Consider the following 21152-nt stretch of genomic DNA (forward strand, 5'->3'; position numbering starts at 1 on the left):
GGAGGTGGAAACACACAGCAAGGAAGTAATTAACCCCAGCACTTGCTCCTGTTTGGGTTTTTGGCCCAGCAAGAGCTGTCCACAGTTGGAAGCCTCCCTGTTCAGGCATTGGGGTGCTCTTTTGTACCTTGCTGGGCATAAAAACCCTGCAGACTTACAGCTCCATTGTGTTTTTCCAGACAGGACTTGTGTTGTCTTCCATGGGCTGCCTGTTTCAGCTGAGAGCACTGTGATTCTTTTCAGCCCCAGGGGAATGTTGATTTTTGTTGGTGGGTGGCTGGTGAAGGCCAGCACTCAGCAGGGTGCCTCGAGTATCGAGTCTGTAGTGCTAAAATGCCTGTACTTATTATTCTGCTCTTTTTTAGAGACATTAGTATTGCTCTGCTTTAGCTGGCTCTTAATTTGAAGAGTCAATTAAATTCCAACAGGGTAGGGAATAAAATCGGGAAGAGCTGGGCTTTGCTTATGGTGGCTTTCTCTCTAGCAGCATCTTTTGCTTTATTTTGAGGCTTCTAGCTAAAAAATCCAGCATGTTGGTTGAATATAGCCTTGGCTGGCTGTCAGCCTCACTGCTGCTGGGCTCTGTGTCCCTCCTGGCCCTGACACCTTGTTTTTGCACATGGATCTGCAGAAGGTGCTGCTGGGTGGAAAGAGGTGCAGTGTCTGCCAGAGTCTGATGGTGGTTTTTGGTGGCAATTGTCTTCCATCTCATTTGGAAAGAAGTGTTGAGCTTTGTGCTGTGGCAAAGGGGAGAGATTCCTCGTTAGCTGGAATGTGGTGATGGGTGGGGATCCCTTATTGCAGGTAAGGGTTTCCCTTACTGCAGCCCCAGAAGCGAGGGGGCAGAGGCTAAAAACCTTCCTGGAACTTAACTGAGCTGGAGGAAGGCTTCAGCTGTGGAAGGTGTTGGCAGCCCCTTTTGGTGGGGGCTTGTTGGGCTTTGAGATTCCTTCACTGTGGGCTGGGGAAGCCACTGAAGCAGCCACTTGGAGATATTCTATTTTCACATGGAGTGCTCTCACAGAGAAGTGGGCGGCGTAGCCCAGGGACGGCAGTCGTTCAGCTCTGCTCCCTTCAATGTGCTGCAGCCCCCCAGCCTGGCTCCACTGTGCTCCTGCTGGTAGGTAGCCCACAGGCGATGAGTTATGGTCTGGCTCAGCTCTAGCTTGTCTCTTTTTCTCCCCCAGTGGCTCAGCTGCCCTGTGAGTGATTGATCCTCTGCAGCCGTGCTGCTCGACCGCCAGCGGCTGTGGGTTGTCAGCACAAAACCTTCTCTGAATGAGACCTTCAGGCATGGCAGCCCAGCTGTGTCCAGGCACTGGCTCATGGCAGTGCCAGCATGAGATTTCCAAGGCACCTCAGTGGATACAAAGGTGTTTTGTTTTGTTTTTTGGCAAGGACAAAGCAGGAGAAATTGGACCCAGGATGAGTGCCTGGGGCTTGACTTATTCTGCATGGGAAGGTGGGTGGGAGTGGAGGGGCCTTGCACAATGTCCTCATGCTTGGGGTTTCACCTGCAAAGCTCATTCCTTCTCCTTGTGCAACTGACAGAGATTTCAGGGTGATAGAAGGATGTGCTGGGCTGCTCTGGGGACAGCTGGTTCTGGTTGGTGTTAGAGACACAGCAACTTGATTTCAATGATTAAAAAAACACTTCAGCAATGGGCTTGAGAAACTGTCAAAAATGCTGCATCCTGTAGGTACCAACACCTGTGTGTTCCTGGCAGGGGCTGATGGGCACGGGTGCAAACCATTGCTGGAGGGAATGGGGAGAGCACAGCCTGTATCAGCTGGAGCAGCAGAACTGCCTTGTGCTGCTTTAAAAAACGTGACGACTGGGATCTGGGGAGTGAAGGGAGACTCAGGATTTGAGGGACCCAGCACAAGAAGTGAGGATGTTTGTCATCCCCCATCTTAGCATGAGCTTTCTGTCCCGCGTGCCAGGGAGACCAAGGCAGTTGCTTGGCAAACATTGCTGGGAATGGCTCAGTGGTCCCTCTGGCTGCAAGTCTCCAAAGGCCAGCAGTGTGCTTGTCCTTTCTTTGCAGTCACCTTGTGTGGTCACACTCTTTTATATCATGTGATTTGGTATATTTCTTGCTCCCTCCTTTACTGTAATCTCCCCACCAGGCTGATGGACAGAGCTGGCTTTGTGTCTGGAAACCACCAGCATCTCTCCTGGCAGCTTGAGGAAAACCTACAAAGAGGAGGAGATGAGAGCCAAGCAGGCAGCTTCCGAAATGTGCAGCCTTCAGGGGCTGGGATGTGAAAATCATCCCAGAATAGGTCTTTAATATTAAAGAGGTGGAAGGAAGATGCCTTCTCTTGCCTGAGGGATAAATAGATCTGAAACCATTTCTAGACTTTGCAGCTTATCACATCTGAAATACGTGTGTCTCACCCTGGAACTGAGCCTCTCCAGGAGTCGCCAGTACCTGGCTGTGATGTGTGTGTTAAATGCTCTGGCTTTTGTGTTCTGTGTGCAGCGTGCCAGCAAGTCTCTGGATGCAGAACCCAGCCAGTGGGTTTGCTACTTTCCTCCCAGATTCATACCTTGAGGCAGTCCATAGTCTGGGTCTGGATGGAGGAGGGGGACGTGGCACTTAGCAGCATGCCACCAAGGCTGTGGTCCCCTGGTCCCCTCAAGGCGATGCTCCCCCCAGTGCGAGTTCTCCTCCAGGAGCTGTGCAGGTGGCTCAGGAGATGCACCCTGCCTTGCAAAGAGCTCGTGTCATCCCTTCCCCAAGCAAATATTCTGGGTATGTGTGGTGCACACAACTTAGCTTCTCATGCCTTGGAGACAAAAGTCCATGAGAACTTCAGACATTGTTTTTGGGGGGTTTCTTGCACAGGAGAACTGCTTAGAAAATACACCAGCTTGCTGACTGCTGTTTATAGGTAGACTGATGTGATGAGAGAAGGACTTCTTTCTTTATCTCCTTGTCCCTGGACTTCCTGGTTCAGCCATAGAGGTGGATTTCTGTTCTCATCACAACAGCTCTCGATATTGTGGTTGCAAGGTGGATGAATCTCAGGAGAATACAACTGTCAACATCTGGTCAGCCTGAGATTCACTGGTTCCTCATCTGAAGACGGGCAAGTCCAAAACTGCTGGATGTTGGTTTTCTGTGGAAGTCAAGGAGACAAGGACTCCTGCCCTATGTCAGGAGCACCACGAATGTGGCTGTTGGTGATTTGGAGCCTGATGTAGGGACTTCTGGGATGTGAGAAACACTGTGTGTTAGGTGCTGAGGAGGTGCCATGGGGAGAGATGTGGGTGCTCTGTGTTACTGCTGGAGGGATGTGGGAAGGGAGAAGGGAGGAGAACAAGGGAAGGATGAAGGATTTTCTCATGTGGAAAATACTGATGTGATCAGGAACAGTTTCACTGCCTGAAGCTGTAGCCAACATGTCTTCTAAATGTTCCCATCCTTGATTTATCCCATTTCTCTTTCCTGTCATCCTCTGCATCACCCTGTGTAATTCCCCTCTCTCTGGTGTTTTCATCCCCCATGTGTTAACAGATTATCACTGTGTCCCCATGTAGCTGTAGCTGAACCAAGTTATCCATATTTAGCTCTCTTAATCTCTTCCTCCAAAGCAATCCCTTCAGCCTCCTCATTATTTTTGTTCCTCTTAGAATCATAGAATCCCAGAGTGGTTTGGGTTGGAAGGGACCTTAAAGATCATCTAATTCCACACCCTCTGCCATAGGCAGGGACACTTCCCACTAGATCAGGTTGCTTCAAGCCCCGTCCAGCCTGGTCTTGGATACTTCCAGGCATGGGGCAACCACAGCTTCTCTGGGAAACCTCTTCCAGTTTCTAACAACCCTCATAGTGGAGAGTTTTGTCCTAAAATCTTATCTAAATCTCCCCTCTTCCAGTTTGAAACTGTTCCCCCCTGTCCCATCACTCTATGCCCTTGTAAAAAGTCTGTCCCCAGCTTTCCTGTCACACCTTCAGGCACTGGAAGGTGCTCCAAGGTCTCCCCGGAGCCCTCTCTTCTCCAGGCTGAACAACCTGGCTCCAGGGCAGAGCTACTCCAGTCCTCAGATCATCTCTGTGGCCTTTCCTGGACTCACTCCAACAGTTCCATGTCCTTCTTGTTCTGGGGACCCCAGAACTGGATGCAGCACTGCATGGGGCTCTCACCAGAGTGGAGTAGAAAGGGAGAATCCCCTCCCTTGACCTGCTGGTCATGCTGCTGGTGATGCAGCCCAGGACACGGCTTTCTGGGCTGTCAGTGCATGTTGCCAGCTCATATTGAGCTTCTCATCACCCAACACCCCCAAGTCCTTCTCCTCAGGGCTGCTCTCCATCCATTTTCTCTCCAAGCTGTATTTGTGCTTGCGATTTCCCTGACCCAGGTGCATGACCTTTCATTTGCCCTCTTCTCTGAACTTCTTCCAGTTTGTCTATGTTCTTTTCAGTCATGAGGTGTCCAGAGCCGAGTGTGATTGCTGCTCCCCTTGAGGCACTAGGGCAAAATTATTAAATTCCCCCTTTTCTCATTCTGTGTCCCAACTGAATCAGGGTTGAGGGAAGGAAAGACAGTTTGGGGCAGTTGTGGATGAGCAGACCAGTCTTTACTGCTTCTGGCTCTGTCTTCAGGTCATTCTTGCAAGCTGTCCTCACCATGTTATTTTCCTAGTGGTTAAGAAAGATAGGACAAGCATAGCCAAGCCAGCTTGGTGATGCCCCTTTGCACCTCTGTGTTTAGAGGGAGTCCTAGGCCATGTTGTAGGGATGAAGAGCAAGAGAGTGCATGGGGACTGGACATAATTTTTTTGTTATTAAAGTGTTGAAACACTAAAAGTGGTTTCCCAGAGAAGCTGTGGATGCTCATCATTGGAAGTGTTCGTAGTCTTGTTGGACAAAGCTTCAAACATCCTGGTCTAGTGATATCCCTCCCTGGCCATGACAGGTGGGTTGGGCTAGGTGATCTTCAAGGGTGTATTCCAACCCAAATCATTCAGTGATGCCAAGATGGCATCTTGGAGATGATCCCCTTCTACACCATCATAAGGACCACTGACATTTGGTTTTGAGTTTACTCGCGTCCCTTGGCCATTGGGAAATGCAAGTCAGCTCTTGTTCGGGCTGTTGTAGAAAGTACAGCTACCCCCTGGCACATTTACAGCTTGGTTGATTAAAACATCTGCAAGACAAGCCCAACTTTCACCCTACGCCCCGTCTGTTCTTTCTAGGCTCTTTTCTGAAAACACAGAATTTTACACACTGTCTCTTGTGCTTTACCTGATGGAAAAGTTGGTTCCCAAAAGGTGTGATAAAAGCTCATGTGCTTGGTCCCGTTGTCCATCGTGGGTCCTTTGGCTTGGCAGCAGAGTGGTTGTGGTGGTTTGTGGGCTGTTTTTTGTCTCCTTTCCTCTGGAAGCAGGCACCAGCAATGTGGTTGTTCTGGATACTGGGATTGATGGGCAGAAAGGTGGTCCCTAGATTATGATCCCAGCAAGAGGAGAAACCCATCCTAGATGAGGCAGGTCAGAACTCACTCATTTTTGCTGCAAGTCTTGGATCCATCTCCTCCCTGATGAATTTATTAGAATTCAGGTTTATACGAAAATACCAAATTGAGCTGTGTCTTCTCTGGTTGACTTGTAGATACAGCAGCGTCATTAATTAATTAAATTTTTGATTATTAATGCTCCAAGTTGGCACACCAGTGTGTGTCCTTGGGACACCATACCCTGATGTGAACTGCTGGAGGTCCTGCAGCCGCGGCATCTGAGTGTTGGAGGTTTAGACTTGCAAGACTGAGATGGAGAAAAACTGTGGGGAAAAAATGAAGAAAAGGGTGAACCAGACAGGTGGAGCTGTGCCAGTTCCTAACTACTGAGCTACTGTACCACCTTCTCACACTCAGCCCTGACCCTGACAAGTGTCTGCTTTGTCTTGTAGTTCTTGCTTGCTCACCCTGGTCAAGGTTCATTGGTAACTTTTGTGTTTTAATTATCTCCAGAGGGCCGTTTTTTTTATAGTGTACCGTTATCTTCTGACCTCTTTGGAGGTGATGGAGTCAGGTAGCCTTTGAGAAGGACCTGGAATGGGGTGTTTGTATGGGGACTGCGGTGGGAACACAGCTGTCTGATGCTCATGCTGGTGTTCACCTGGCATGGCAATGATTTGCAGAAGGAACTGAAGTTCCTTCTCCTTAAAACCAGCAGTGAATTGCTTGCTTTATTGCCTCTTGAGAGTTACAAGACTGCCCACCCTGACTGGCTGCCCTCTTGAGCTGTCTGAGTGGAGATGCTATGTTCTGTGATATGTTCTTCATCCCTAGAGCTGCTTGGGTGGTGGGTTGTCCCTGGATGAACCTGTGGCCCGGGTGCTCAGGGTGCTCTCTAGAACACTACAGACCCCACGGGTCTCATTGCCCACTGGGGAGTTGGCAGCTGACACCTTGCCATGAAGATGCTTCATTTTCATGTGACCCCTCAAAAACTTCACTTGCTCACTTTGAGGATTTGGGTAGTAGGGTTGTTTCTAGCTCAGCTGTTTGCAACTTCTGCATCCTTCAGATGGGTTTTGTGGAGCTGGTGGTTACCAGAGGGGTTTTAACTGCAGCTGGATCTGCATCACAAGTGGTTCATGACAGGCCTCCCAGATTTATGCCCTCCTTCCAGGAGGTTGATGCAGTGAGACGCTTGTGAAACCTTTAATGTTGCTCCTTTGCCTGCCTGCTCTAATGTGCTGGTCAAAGAGTGCTGGTATTAAAGGTGACCATTTGAGTGCTGCTTAGATTGGGGCATGAATTTAATGTGACCCAAGGAAGAAAATGTGTCTGCTTCGCTGTCATGCTGGCTTTGGTCCTCTTGCTTCTACAGAAGGTCCTCTTCCTACAGGAACATCTTTTTTTTAGCGGGGACAGACTAAAAAACTGGACTGGTTGGTTGAGAGCAGCTAGAGGAGGCTGGTAGAGATGGGCATCATGAGCTGGGGGCTGGGGTTCAGGGTTGAGTGCCAGGCTGGGACCTTGCTGGGTAGCCAGATTCCTGTGGAACAGATGATGATCTCCAGCCCAGAAAGCAAAAAGGTGATGCCATCCATATATGTTTCTGAAGGGAGGCACTGATGAGCCAGACTGCACCGGTGGTTGAGAAGGTCCCCAGGAAAGGGGACTGTCTCCTGTCTGGGTCAGAATCCTTCTTTTCCATGGGTAGAGTTGCCTGGGTATTTTGTTGGGTTTGGGGGAAAGAGAATAAATAAAATCAAGACTTTGCCTCATGGTGGTTCTTCCTCTCAGTGTCCTAGCTTAAAGGACAGATGGCTCATTTTGGCCGTGCAGGGGTTAATGGAGGCAGAGCAGCAATATAAACCACACATCAGCCATGCTGGCAGGAAGGTGAGCAGGGGATAGGGGTGCTTCACATGAGGCCTGGGTTCCCAATGGGAAGCTGGCTGCTGAAGAGCTTCCTGCTTGGATAGCACTGCTGGAGGTGAGGGTGACTCCGGTGACCAGGAGCAGCCTCAGGGTATCAGTTGGTGGTGGTAGGTGAACCAAGACCCAACAATGTGTCCTCAGTCAGCTGGTGGGACTGATGCAAGGAGGTCCCAGCTTAGATTTCTTCTCACGTTGGCTGTCCCCTTTCATCGCTGCTCTACACTACCTCTCTCCTTCTGGAGACACCTTTTTTTTTCTTTTTTTCTTTCCCCTTCCTAGAGCAGATCTAATAGTCTGGTAAGTGGTTGGAGCAGGTGACTTGATGCCAGCACGTCTGTCTTGGATACTATTCCTGGCTTGATTGAAGCCACAGTAACATGCAAGACTGTACCTCTGTGGCGTCTGCCTCCTCTTGATCTCAAAACGCTGCAAGCACCAAGATAAGACTTGTTGTGTTAGAGCAGGGATTTTATTCCCCTCTCTGTCAGAGAGTGGCAGCCCGTGGAGAGAAGCGGCTCATCCGAGGTCGTGCTGGGTAATATTTGAATTTCTCCAGCAGCGTGGCTGGGGTTGAGATGCAGCTGGCTCCTGCATCAGCCGGCAGCAGCATTTGGATCAGTCTCTCGTTGCTGGTTTGGCGGCAGGTTGTACCTCCAGCATCACCCAATGGACTCTCACTCCCCAGTTTACCCATTAACTCAACTGGCCTCCTCATCCAGGCTTTGGTTTCTGTGGAGTGCTCTGTTGCAGTCAGGGCAGATTTCCCAAAATTCCCAGGTACAGACATGTCTGGGTTGGAAAAGCACCCACCAACCCCAGCATTGTGCTGGCTGCTTGGCCATCATCTCCTGCCATTCAGCAGGGACTTCCAGCCAGAGAAGGGCCTTGCAGTGGATGGAGGCAAAGCTCCTCCACACAGGGGAGGGCTGGAACTCGAGGCTGGGACATAGTTGCTATTGCCAGGGGAGGACATGCTCACAGCCATCACTATGCCATTAGCAGCCCTGTGGCTGGAAGATTCTGGAAACCTCAAGAAAGCTTCTGGTGGGGAGGCAAGAGCAGACAGTGAGGAGCACCCAAGGAACATGGGAGGAAACTGGCCTCTCCTAGTGTGGTTTTTGGGGGGACAGTGAGAGCCCTGGGTGGTAGAGCCAGTCCAGGCCATTTGGCAGTGTGCTTGCCATCTCCTTCCCATCCTACCTGCTGGTTCCCAGGGACATACTGCATCATCCAAGGAGGGAAATCAGGACTGCTGTTCCTTAAAAATCTTTGGTTCCCATCCAGTTTGCGTGACTGTACTGATGGTGGCACTGGCCAGAAGGTTCCATGCCCACTTGTCCTCTCTGTACAGTGAATTCAAGGTGTTCAGTACTCAGCCCACTCTGAGACATCTGAAGCATCAATCCTTTGTCCTTAAAGCATTTACTGCTTCTTGCTGTTTGGAACTGACAGTCCTTCTTTTTTATTGAACCAGCTGCTCTGATAGCCTGTGGGTTTGCATTTGTCCTCCCTAAGTGCATTCTAGTGGTCCATAGAAATAGTTGACTTTATTTATTGAAGCTGTTTTTTTTTTTTTTCCAGGGAAGAAAGACTTCCTTCTAAAACAGATTTCTTTCTTTTTACATCTCGGTGTCACCAACCTTAACCCCCAGCTCACAAAAGGGAAGAGCAATGGGCAGCAGTGTAGGGTTTGCTACCTCTCCAGACCATGCCCTGGCATCCAGACAACTCTCACCATCAAACAGGGTTCGTTGCCACCAGTAGTATTTGAGGAGCTTTAAGGGTCAAGTTGGAGAAAACTTGTCCTTGCCAAGATCAGTGGTGTCAGGGAAGAGGCATCTCAGGTGCTTCCCTTTCGAGGTTTGGAGATGCCCACCAAAGATGCTTGTCAATAGGATAAATCTGCTCCCTGGTTCTATTACTTATCTTCTCAGGTCCTGCCCTGAAAAAATAAAGCTTTTAAGGAGTGGTGACCATGTGACATCAAAGCTCCCAGAGGTTGGGCTGAGCCATGCAGTTATGGGAGAGGTGCTGGTGGCAGCCTCCAGCGATGCTCCTGTGATGGAGCAGTTTTGGTCTGTGTTTTGTCTCCTGGCACACAGCAAGTAAGAGTGTGTCCAATCTCATGCTTGACTGTTGTTGTCTGTCTGTGTTTGCAGGAGCTGAAGCACCCTTCTAGGTGAGAAAAATGGGCTGCCACATTGTGTAGCTTGTTACCATGGGATACACTGGAAGCCATCTCAGATGCATCAGTGGTCTCACCCTGACCACTGCAAGGTCCTTGATGACAGACAGTGTGCAGCTCTGTGGGTGCCCTGTACCACATGGTTGTTCACAACCTCTCTGTCTTTGTATGTGCTCCACAAATGTCTCTGCTGTTTGCTTTTCTCTGGGTTTTTGGCATCCCCATTGGTTTTTATCAATCAAAAATGCATTTTTCTTTCCTGATTGGCTTTGATTATTGGGAGTAAACCATACTCATAAATATGCTTGGGTGGTCTGGGTGGGTTGGAATCAGAATGGGTATGATTTTCTTTTTGTTGTGGCCTCTTCTCTTTCTCCCATTAGCTAATTGCTGCTGTGACATCCCTTAGCCTTGACTGATGCTAACGAAGCCTCTCTGGCCCAGCTCTAAGATGGCAGGAGCTGCTTTGTGTGCATCTCCCCATGCCATGTTCACGTGGGACCCTGTCCTACCTTCCAGCAAGGGCTATGACGAGGGGTAGCTTTTCATTCCCCATCCAAAGCCCTTTCCCCAGGGCCAGCATCCAAGGGCACTGTCAATGTTGCCCTGGGCTCTGCTTGGATTTGGTTTTTCCTCACCCAGTGGTGCTCATGCTGGCCACTGCTGCCGCCCGGATTTGGCTCCATTCCACTTCTGTTGAGCATGTTCCTCGTGATGGGAAAACCTCCTCAAGAAGCACAAAGGGCTTTCTGGAGGGGAGGCAGCAGTGGGGGGGCACAGAAAGCCAGCACCAGCACGGGGAAGCTTTGCCCCATGTAATTCTCACCCAGGGGTTGCTGGAGACACAGCAGCTCCCTCTGGCAGCAAGCATGTGGTGGGACCTCGGAGCCTCCCCGGCAAAGAGAGGGATAGGGATACGTTTTTCTTTTGCAAAGGGGGCTTGGGAACCCGGGAGCATTAAGTGATTTGCTGGGGGGTGATGTGTGTCAGAGCTGGAAGCCAGGAGGGTTGCAGGGCTTGCTCCGGGGAGCTCGTCTGGCTCAGCCTTGCCAGCTGGAGGGGATGCAAAAGGTGCTGCTGGAGAGTCTGGGTGCTGCCCAGTGGCCCCCATGCCAACATTTCCTGTGGCTGCTGGCCTGGATGAAGGAGCTGGGTGAGAGCAGGACCTGGGGCCTCCCCCAAGCCCTCCTGCAGCCACCAGGGGCTGGATCTCTTGACCTTGTTCAATGAAAAGCTGTGGCACTAGGAGATAAAACACATGCAGGTGGTGAGGGGATGGATTCAGGGATTGATCCATCTGTCTCTTCCTCTGGCAGCCTGGCTTTTAGTTTTTTTCAGCTGTAGCCCAGCTCCGTGGCTCTGGTGCTGCCCTCACCCTTGGAGAGCCACCCCAGGCCTTTGTGTTTTGCTTTTGAGCTTCAGGCAAGAGAGCAGGAGAGGGCAAGAGCATGGGAGGGACACCGCATCTCCCCACGGTTGCTAAACGAGGCCCTGTTTGTCCTAGTGCAGGGGGAAATATGAAATCCCATGGAGCCACCTCGCTGATTAGAGAGATCTCAGCGAGCTGCTTATTATGCACCGTGGCGTAATGCAGATTACGAATGTGACCGGGCGCTAATTAGCAGAGCTGGAACTGTAATTAAACGCTCCTGTGCTGCACTGTGGTTTCTGTCACAGAGTGGAAGGAAGCTGAACAGTTTGGAAAGCCGCAGGTTCTCAGCAAGCAGGGGCAGCTGCTGCTCTCGGGGCCGTGGGCTGAGCACTCCCCAGTGTCCCACGGTGCTGCCTGGTTCTTCTCTGACTCTTCTGTTGCTGGAGATTTGGCTTTGGTTTGCAAAGGGCAGTGTTGAGAAGGGGCTGGTTTTCTTGAACCCCCTTCAAAGGAGCCTCAACGCCTCCTTCATGGCTTTGAGTCTGCCAAGACATGCAGGATGAGGTGGCTGTGACCTGGGGGGTGGTTTGTCTGTGGGAATGCAGCCCTCCTCTCCATCAGGCTCGTTAGGTTTTTTATGCCAGAACCATCTTTCTCAAATCCCATGGGATGCAGTTGAGGCACTGTTCATGGGGCAGCCTCAGGCTGGGCATGGGCTCCTGGAGGAGAGCTGATCCTGCTGGTGGGAGCTCAGAGGCAGCTCATGGGAAAAGAGCTGTGGGGCACAAGCTAGGCAGCCAACAGAGGGGACTTTATGGTCCAGCCACTGTGGCTGGAGACCCCCAAACCACCTTTAACGCTCAGTGGGTTGGATTTGGTCTGTCTGGAGAGCAGACAGACACAGGAGAACAAGGACAGGGCCGCAGGCAGAAGGTGCTTCATGTTCTCATGCTGGAAGAGCAAATCCACTTGCCCTGGTAGAGTCAGAAGATCTCAGGAGTTCCACAGGAATTGTGTTGATGTCCCCTGCCCATAGCCACCCACATGACAGATACAATGTCCTCCACTCTGCTCCTCTGCCTAGAAGTTTGCCTCTTGCAAGTGATATTTGTGTTGCTGAAGGTGTGGAGAGGATTTGTGGTGTGAGGAGTTGATAGGGATGCTCCAGCCACTTGCTGCGGGTGTGGGCACCATATTGTGTGGGGCAGATGAGGTTGGACATGCAAGCTTCTGCTGGAGATATTTCTTCTGCTTAAAAGATGGGGGGAGGTGAGGAAGAGAAGGAAGTAGGTAATTTTGGTGGTCGGTGAGGACCAGAATGCCAGTTCATGGTGGGAGTTCAGTGGTTGTCAGCAGCATTGGCTGAAGAGAGCCAATAGTCACATTGGAAGCAGTGGTTGGCTGGTGTCCATGCCCAGTCTTGGTGACCAGCAAGCCTGGTCTCTTCAGGGTTATAATTATCTCTTGATACATGTTGGAGTAGTGCTGGGTGCTCTGGAAAGATCTTACCCTGCTTGGGACTGAAATTCACCCAGGTCAGTGCTCACTGATGGGTTGATTTGTTTCCTCAGTTTCCTCTTTTGAGGTTGATTTAGTATCTTACCAAGATCACGAACCATAAGGAGAGGAGGTCTGAGTAGAGGATGAGCCCCAAAACTGCTGCAGATCCTTGTGAGCCAAGGCAGGGGAATGGCTGACTGCAGCTGGCTTGGTGGATGAACCCTGAAGGATGGGAAGGTCTCTACCCTGCCCCTGGCCAGCAGCAAAAGGAGCCTGCCAGTCATCCTTCTCCTAACTTTTCTGTAATCTGCTAATGTGGCAGAGTGGCCAATGACCTTGGCTTGTCAGCAGCAGCAGGGGTGACTTGGCTGTGGTTTCACTTGGCGTGTGAGCCTCTAGGCTTTCCAGGCTCAGATCTGGCCGTGAGCTGTGGTTTCCATGCACAAGGAGAACACGAGGGACGGCGCAGTTGGCTTGGCCATCGGCTGGATCAGGCTCCCAAGCAGATATTTATGCAGGGAAGAATGATGTGATGGGAATGCCTGCGTCTTCAGGTGGTCACAGAGTAGATTTGGGAGGACGATGCTGGTTTTCGTGGGTGCTGGAGGGAGACTGCTACTTGTTTGTCCTGTCCTGCCAGTTGGGCAGAAGCCTGTAATTTTTTTCTTCTAATGATCCATCAGGTCCAAAGTCATTGATGCTATTAACATCTGAGGCATCCTCCCCTGGGATGGTTCTACAGGCAGAAGTTGTCAGGGAAGGAATTTGGCACAAACTCCTTCAAGCAGGAGAGCAGATATCTCCCGCAGAGGGACTTTTGGCTGTAATCTACATGCTGGCTCTTCAGAGTTACGTGGGTATGGACATGCCGGGGTGGGAGAGACCTGCGCCATCCTTGTCCTCTTACAGGGTGTGGGCCTTGCACTGCCTGCTGGCACAGACATTGAGAAGGTGGCAGCCCTGGCCTTGAGGTTCTCCAGGAATGTAGATGCCTGTTGGGTAGATGCCTACCCATATTCCCAACTGTGACCGATGTTTTTCTTCTTCCCCACAGATGGAGTCTCCGGTCTCTACACCTGCAGTGTTGCCCTTGCACCTCCTTGTCCCTGTTGTCAACAATGACATCTCCTCCCCGTGTGAGCAGATCATGGTACGCACCCGCTCAGTGGGGGTGAACACCTGTGACGTGGCCTTGGCCACTGAGCCCGAGTGCTTGGGCCCCTGTGAGCCCGGAACCAGTGTGAACCTGGAGGGCATTGTCTGGCAAGAGACAGAGGATGGTAAGTGTCACCGGGGAGCTTTTAGCCTTCCTACAATGTCCTTTTGGAGTTAGAGCAATCCCTTCCTTCCCCTGTCCCTGCTGTGTTGCTTTTTGGCATGTCCTGGGTGTTCCCCCAACCATCTGGGTGGTCAGAACAGAGGAGCTGTGTGGGAGCAGCAAATCTGTCCAGTAAAGTGAGTAAGAGGCCAAAGTTTGTGTCAGCCCAACACGTTGCCTTATCCCCTTACCCAAACAGTGGGCAAAAATGTGAGCTGCCATTGCTCTGTCTTGCTTCAAGAGCTCACTCTTTCTGGAGGTGCCAGAGGAAAGGCCATGCCAGCCTGCGAGAGAACTCAACTGGGTTGACTTCATTTCTGCTTGGCAACCCACAGGTCTGTCATAAAACCACTCAAACCCTGAGAGGCAGCAGAAATCTCCTGCTGGATTAAAAAAACCATCAGAGCTTTCAAAATCAACGCAGTGGGAGATCAGGCTCTTGTCTCTCTTGCCAAGCCATTCAGAGCTTTTTTTTTCCCACTGGAGCCTGTCTCATCTGTGCACAGCTTGGTTTGCTTTCCCAGATCTATTCTGTTGGGTTTTCGTTGCTTTTGGGGCTCTGCCAAGTAATGCAGGGATGAATGGGTGGCTCAGCAGACCATAGTGAGCCCTGGAACCTGGCCTTCCCTCAGTGGGATGCTGGAGCTTTCTGCTTTGGGATGCTTGGGGTGAGCTCCTTACATTTATGCCTGGCTTCAGCTGGGGTCTGGAAGCAGAAACTGAGCCCAGAAGTTTAGAGGTGAGAAAGGACAAGTCAACTGATGGTTGACCTTGGCTGGATGACCAAGAGCTCCTCTTGGACATTTGTTTCTGCTCTTCCATCACCATTGCACGTGGGGTATGAACTGTTGGCTTTAATTTCCTGGTTCTTCTTTCCTGCAGCTTTACTGTTACCTGAAGTGAAAGCTGAACCTGTGTTCCCTTGAGCTGCTCCCAGGGCATCCCTTCTTCCCCCATGCTTTGGGAAGACAGGGGTGGGCCCAGTTTGCCTTTTGTCTCTCCCTGCTGGGAAGCTGGTGCCAGAGTGAGTGCTGCGTTGGCTTCCAGTGTGGAGGTGGTGAACGCTGAAAGTGTTCCTGCTAGGAAAAGCTTCATGACCTGAGCTATCTGGGAAGAGCACATGGACTGCTGAGGGAGGCTGGGACATGATTGTTTGGTGTGGGGACCTCCAGCTATCTTGCACTCCTGCCTTCTCCACTGTCTGCAGTATGGACAAACTCATCTGGGCTGAGGCAGCCAAGAGCTAAAAGGTTTTTTTTCTGGTGCTGCAAGGTAGGAGGGAGCCACCTGCTGTAAAATTAGGCCCAAAGTACCTCTTCTTTGAGCTGGGTTTGCAGGTGGGGACAAGGAAGCACAAAGCAGGAGCGTTCACAGACCCTGCTGTGCACACCCCTGGGCTGGGGGATCTTCTTGGAGAAAACAGGAAGCTGAGCTACCCATGTACTGGCACTGCTCCCTTGGTGTCTGCAAAGGGCCCACTTGCTTTAGAAAAAAAGGTGTGATGCCTTCAGCTACAGAAAATGAGGCACAGCTGGGCTTAGTGTTGGGACATGCAGCAGTGCAGAGGAGCATCAGCACCCTCTGCTTTTGAGGCTGGATGATAATCCCCCCATTCTCTCCATCTCCATCAGGTTGACGTTCTGATGGGATTTCCCTCAGCCCCAAAGCCCTGGAGCTGCAGAGTTGCTGCAGATCGCAGGACTGCTGGTGATCCTGTGGCCAGCAGTGAAACCAGTGGGAGCTTGGACTTTGTAGGGGTTTTGGATAGAAATCAGGAGAAGAGGCTTGTGATGGGCAAAAGAGTCTTAAGTGGTTGTGCCAGGAGAGGCAAAGGGAGCATCCCTGAGGCAGAGAGCACAAAGACATCCTCCCCCTGCAATCCTGGTTGAGAGCAAGTGGTGTCTGGGTGGTTTCTGGTTATCCTCCCTTTCCTCCTGCTCCTCACCCCACCGTGAAGCTCTGTGGCCTGTCTGCCTGTCCATCCACATTACCCCTTTCTTCCACAGCCACCGCTTCAGAGCATGCCTGCAAGGCACCCTCCAGCTCCCTGCACACAGCTATTTTTAGTCTGCAGTAATTCAGTGAACTCATGTGAAGATCCCTTTCCACCGGCTGCTGCTTGGTTGCCACTGTTGGGATCAATGATGTTTGCAGCCAGCCCTGCAGAGGACAAATCCAACTGCTGCTTTTGGTTGCTTCTGGTCTTTTGCACATGTTGGCCACTGTTGTAGAGACATTTCTTGTCCTTGAGTGAAAGGTCAGGGTGAAGCCATTCCTGTTTCCTGCCTGTGTCAAAGGCGTGTCTATAAATCCAGTTGAGATGCTTCAGCACCAACGAGCCTGCCTGTGTGGCTGGAGACATCCCCAAGATCTCTAGAGGGATCCCAGTGCCTTCACCAAGAGGGTTCTATCTCTCCCTCAGCTTCTCATGGTGCTGCAGCCTCACTGTCCTGCTTGGAAAGACCCCAGGGCAACTGGAGCAGTGGGATGGGCCCTTACCCTCACAGGGCTGATGGATCCTGGTGTTTGGATCCCTCCTGCTCCCACCAGGCTGATGAGTGGAAGAGATGTGGTAAAGCAGATGGTGAAGCTGAGGGAATCCATGTTACTCTCTGCATGCTGGCAGAAGACTGTTTGGACTCGGGCAGTTGCAAAACTTCCCTTCCTGCAGGGCTGGGTAGAGGAAGGCAATGTGGCTCTTCAACCAGTACTCCCTTTTTGTAGGAAACAGCTTTTGGCTTTTCCCTGGGGCTGCAAAATCATGGAGAAAGGCTCCCAAAGCCAAAATCTAGCAATACTGGAGCAACCCCAGATGGTGGAGCTGGAGCTGACTCAGCTGAGCTGGGAGCATGAAGCTCTGAGGAGCCCCATGACAATCCTCCTGACTCAAACATCTCTTTGCCTTCTTCCCCAGCTAGAAAGCCTCCTGTGATAGCCACCAAAGGTGTCCTGGTGGGCTCCCACCAGGAAACATCTGGTGCCAGGCTTGTGGTCTGTCTTCCCCACTGCCACTCCAGGTCGGTGTTGTGATGAGGTTTGGTCTTGCTAGTGGCAGGCACCGGTCAGGCCTGCTCTGCCATGGTACTGTCTGTTCACCAAGTTCATCTTGTGCTGGGAATTTGTTGTATGAAACACTTTTGGTGGGAGCAGCTGGCTTGGCAGTTCCCCCTCATTCCATGCGATGCGGTTTGGATCTGCAGGAGCTTATTAACTAATGGAATTATATGGGAGAGCATCACTCCATTTGCTGTTTCCTTAGCTTCTGGCTCGCCTCTGTCCCCCATGGTGGAGCTGGTGTCACCAAGCTTGGAGCATGTCACCTCTTTGCCTGTGCTTGCAGTGAGGAGTCTGGTGCCTGCGGCCATTTGCAGGCAGGACAGGCTGGTGTCTGACATGCAAACCCTCCGAGTAACCAACATCACAGTGGAGCAGCACCAGGAAAATGGCAGCAGACTCCATCTGCACCCCCTCTTCCAGCTCTGCTGGAAGCAGTTGCCTTTTAGCTCTTGGCTGCCTCAGCCCAGCAGTAGAACTTTGGGCACTCCAGGTGTTTGCAAGCGTCTCCTGGGGGTATGGCAGAGCATGTGCATCCTTGGGGTTTGCAGATGGCAACGTGAAGGCATTCACACTCAGAGCAGGAGAGAGATGCAATAAGTTGAGAGAGGATGGGGAATGTTTGGAGGGTGAGGCCAAAGACTGGAAGGTTTTACCATAACTGTGAGAAAGCCTGACCTCAAATGTGATGGTTTTGCATGTTGAATGTGTGGCCTCACCATCACCTGTGGCCTTCAGTTGGGGCTCTGGTTGCTATTGGCCCCTGGGGGTGTTTTAAAAAAGGGATGTGCCAAGATTGTCCTGCCTATGGGGGGGGTCTTTGGGACTTCAGAGTGCTCCACCATCCTCTGTGGGGTCAGTGACAAGTGGTGCCACTTCCCACAGACACTTTGGTCATCTGGAGCCACAAACACACCCTTGCTGCCCCTTCTCTCTTGGAGGGACCCAAGCTAAAGGTTTTCCTGCTGCTTTTTTCATGCTCCAGCATCCGAGGCCCCTCTTGTAGCCCTTGGAAAGCAGGAGATTCAATGGCCAGGGGCAGTCACCCGCCATACAAACATGCATCCCCCCGTGAATGAGTGGAAAGATCCTCTCTGACTGGCTTGGCCTTGACCAGCAGTGGGTCTGTCTTGCAGCTGGCAGGAACTGCCTCTGTTTGCCATGGGGGCAGCTTCTGATGTCTTCTCACAGAAAGCCCCTCTCTACCAAAACTTTGACACACACAGCCAGTACCCTCAATCTGAGCTGGTTCATGGACCTGCAGGCCAACTTACCTGTCCTCAGGTAGGGAAATGCCACTGGCTATTGCCCCATTGCCTTGCTGAGGTCCCCTTTACCCCAGAATAAGGGGAAATCTAGCAGAGCTCTCAGCAGCTGTCCTCTCCAGTTAGAGAGACAACATCTCCTTGCTCCCCACCAGCCTTAGGATGGTCCTCCAAGCACTTGGGGACTGGGGACTTGGGGACCTGTTCTTGCTGAAGGTGGCTCAGCAGCATCATATGTGATGAACTGGCTATGCATGGGTCTGAGACCATCCCTGCTCACCATGTCAACTGGCACCCTCATTTCTCAGCAGGGTTTGGGTGTGTTCTTGGTTGGATTTGGGGAATTCATCTCTGCAAAGGGCAGACACATTTCCCACCGATGTGATGGCTCGTGGTGCCCATGGTGCCAGTCATGGAAGAGCTGTGCCCCAGAAGGGGCTACCTATCAGAAAGTCTTGGTCTGGTAGGGATAGAGGACTTCATGCAGTGTTGCCCTTGTCCATCCCACATTCTCATCAGCTGAGTACAGCCACCAGGCACCATACAAGAACCAGGCAGTGTTTTTTTTCCATCCCCCAGCTCCTTTCATCCCTTAATCCTGTAAAAATGGATAATCTCCTATGTCATCTTCCTAGACAGCAGCCTGGCACCGTCAGTTTTTCCTGCTGGGGTACAACTCCATGGTGACATGAGCACTGGGTGACCAAGATGCTGAGTGGCTTGCACCCAAATTTGGGTGATGTTGATGGCTTCATAGCATCCAAGGTGTTGCTTTCTCATAAACCAAGTAGGGCTGGAGTTATCCATGTGAGATTCCTCCTTTTCCATAGCAGCTTCACCCTGGGGGATGTGGGCATTGCCTCCTCACTGCCCGCCCTTGCCCTGCCCCTTTCCTGCTCATCATCCTGTGGGAGGGGGATGTGGTGGGTGAAAAAAGCTGCTTAGGATCTATCCCCGGGGTTTAAATTGTCCTGGGTTATTGTTGGAGGATTAGGAGGGGATTTGGGATGATTGGTTGCAGCAGGTTAAATATAGGCTGGTGTGTTTGGAGGGTTGATGTTCCACCAGGGAAGGGAGGGACGGACGCGTGCCGGCTTGCTTCGCTCCTTCATTTTTCGTCTACCTCCTGCAGTCGTGGTGGTGGGGAAGAAAAAAATTTGCCAGCACATCCTTTCTTATCTCATACACCAGCCCTGGGATGTGCAGGAGCCCCTGGTGGCTTCTTATGGAGTTCACTTCTAGCAGCCTCAGAAAGGGATTGAACTGGTGCATAGCAGGGAGAGTAGAGGGAGCCAAGAGGGACAAACTCATCCCCAGGGTGGGGTCTGGGTTGGAGCTGAAGGTCCCTCAGCAGCACTTGGTCCTTCTCAGGCTCCTGAGAGCATCCTGCAGAGGTGCTCTGGCGAGATGCTGGGCTTGGGCTGGAATGTATCCAGCAGCTTCCCTGGATTTTAAGGCCAGGGGTTGCAGGCTTCTGTCTGCCCCTGACATGGGGGTGAAGACTTTTCCTGGGATGCCTGGGATCAGCATACTGTTCTCTCCTTTAGTGGAAATGGGTAATCCTAGCAGCTGGGTTTGCCACTGGTTTCCACCCTGATTCATCTCTAGCATCATGTCCCAGCCACATCCATTTTGAGGCAGGTTTCCAGCACCATCCTTGAAGGACAGGACTCGTCCTCACCTGGATGATTCAGCTGTAGATCAGCACTGTTATCTTCCCATTGCCTCTTCCTGCTGCAGCACCCAACGTTTTCTAGAGGGGAAAGAGAAGTCCTGAATTTAATTTTCCAAAGAAGACCCACATGTCAGACCTCAGCTCCATATATTACCCCTTCCAGAGTCAGCAGCTGTCTGCTGGCATGGCACAGCGGGGGATACAGGCTGAGATTTATCAACATACTTGAGGCACAGCTGCTCTGGGCTCCCTCAGTTCCATCCATCTCCTGGATGTTTCACCCTGCTCATCAACCCTTGCAAACAAGTGTCTTATATCCTGAGTTTTACCTTGCTCAGATAAATGTGCTCAGCTCAACAGACTCTATTTCTGGTCAGATTAGTTCTGTAGACATCAGAGTGGGCTGTGAAAGACCCCTCAACCTCCAAGTAGTGCTAAGGCTCCATGTTCTCAGTGTGGGTGTGAGCCAAGCTGCTTCTCTTAAACTGGTGTGAAAAAGCTGAAGCCCCCAGGTTTTCTGAATTCCCGATGCTTTTGCTCCATGATGGGAGGAGGTCTGACCCTGTGGATGGTTCTCCAGGGAGCAAAGTTAAACGGGGGTCATGAGGAAGGTTGTTCCCCCATGGTTGGCCTTTCCTGCCAGAAATGGTCAGCAGGGCAGGGATGCTGAGCTCAGCTTGCCACCTAGTGGTGGTGATAGCTCTTCCCAGAGGGCTCTGGGGTTCATGGCTGTGCATGAGGGGCTGCAGCTCTGTGTTGGGGCCTGCGGCCTTGCTGGGATCTGTCAGCATCTCACCCCGGGGGTCACAGCACTCACTCCCCAGAGATGGCCTTCCCTACCCTTCCCTATCCAAGCATACATGCAGCCAGCGTGGATCTTCAGTGCTCCCAAGCCATGCAGCACTTTGGGGGCTTAGCATCCCCACAAGAACAGGGAATAGTTCTGGGGGCTCAAGGGGGAGAGGTTGGGTGTATGCCAGATCTGTGCATCCCCACAGAGGGGAGGAGCCCAAGAGTCTCGAAGTCCCATCTTGGTGCCCCTCTAGCACCAGGTCTTGCCTTCCCCATCCCTAGAGCTGAGCTCTTCCTCCTCCCTCTTTTGAGGGGTAGATCCCTCCATCCCAATGCCCAGGGAAGGATCATGCCTGGCACCCTCTGACCCTCTCCTCTCATCTTACAGGTATGCTGGTGGTCAACGTCACTTGGAGGAACAAGACATACGTGGGGACACTGCTGGACTGCACACAGCACGACTGGGCACCTCCCCGGTAAGTGGGTGGCAGGGTCCAGGCACAGAGGGAAAGCCTGGCCACCCTGTGACACCCAGAACACTCTGCCCTGGCCCTGTGAGGATCAGGATCTCATCCTTGCCCAACCAA

General features: G+C 51.7%; 1 protein-coding gene across 10 annotated transcripts in view; it reads left to right on the forward strand.

The window, feature by feature from the left end:
- ZNF609 (zinc finger protein 609) overlaps positions 1-21152 on the forward strand; it is a 71533-nt gene that overhangs the window by 43284 nt on the left and 7097 nt on the right. For all 10 annotated transcript variants that reach the window (XM_071754500.1, XM_071754501.1, XM_071754495.1 and 7 more), the window contains 2 exons: positions 13516-13741; positions 20954-21041. In XM_071754500.1, the coding sequence (XP_071610601.1) occupies positions 13516-13741; positions 20954-21041 (314 nt within the window). The remainder of the gene's footprint in view (positions 1-13515; positions 13742-20953; positions 21042-21152) is intronic.

The sequence above is a fragment of the Heliangelus exortis genome, chromosome 11 (genome assembly GCF_036169615.1).
Source record: "Heliangelus exortis chromosome 11, bHelExo1.hap1, whole genome shotgun sequence".
Lineage (NCBI taxonomy): Eukaryota > Metazoa > Chordata > Aves > Apodiformes > Trochilidae > Heliangelus > Heliangelus exortis.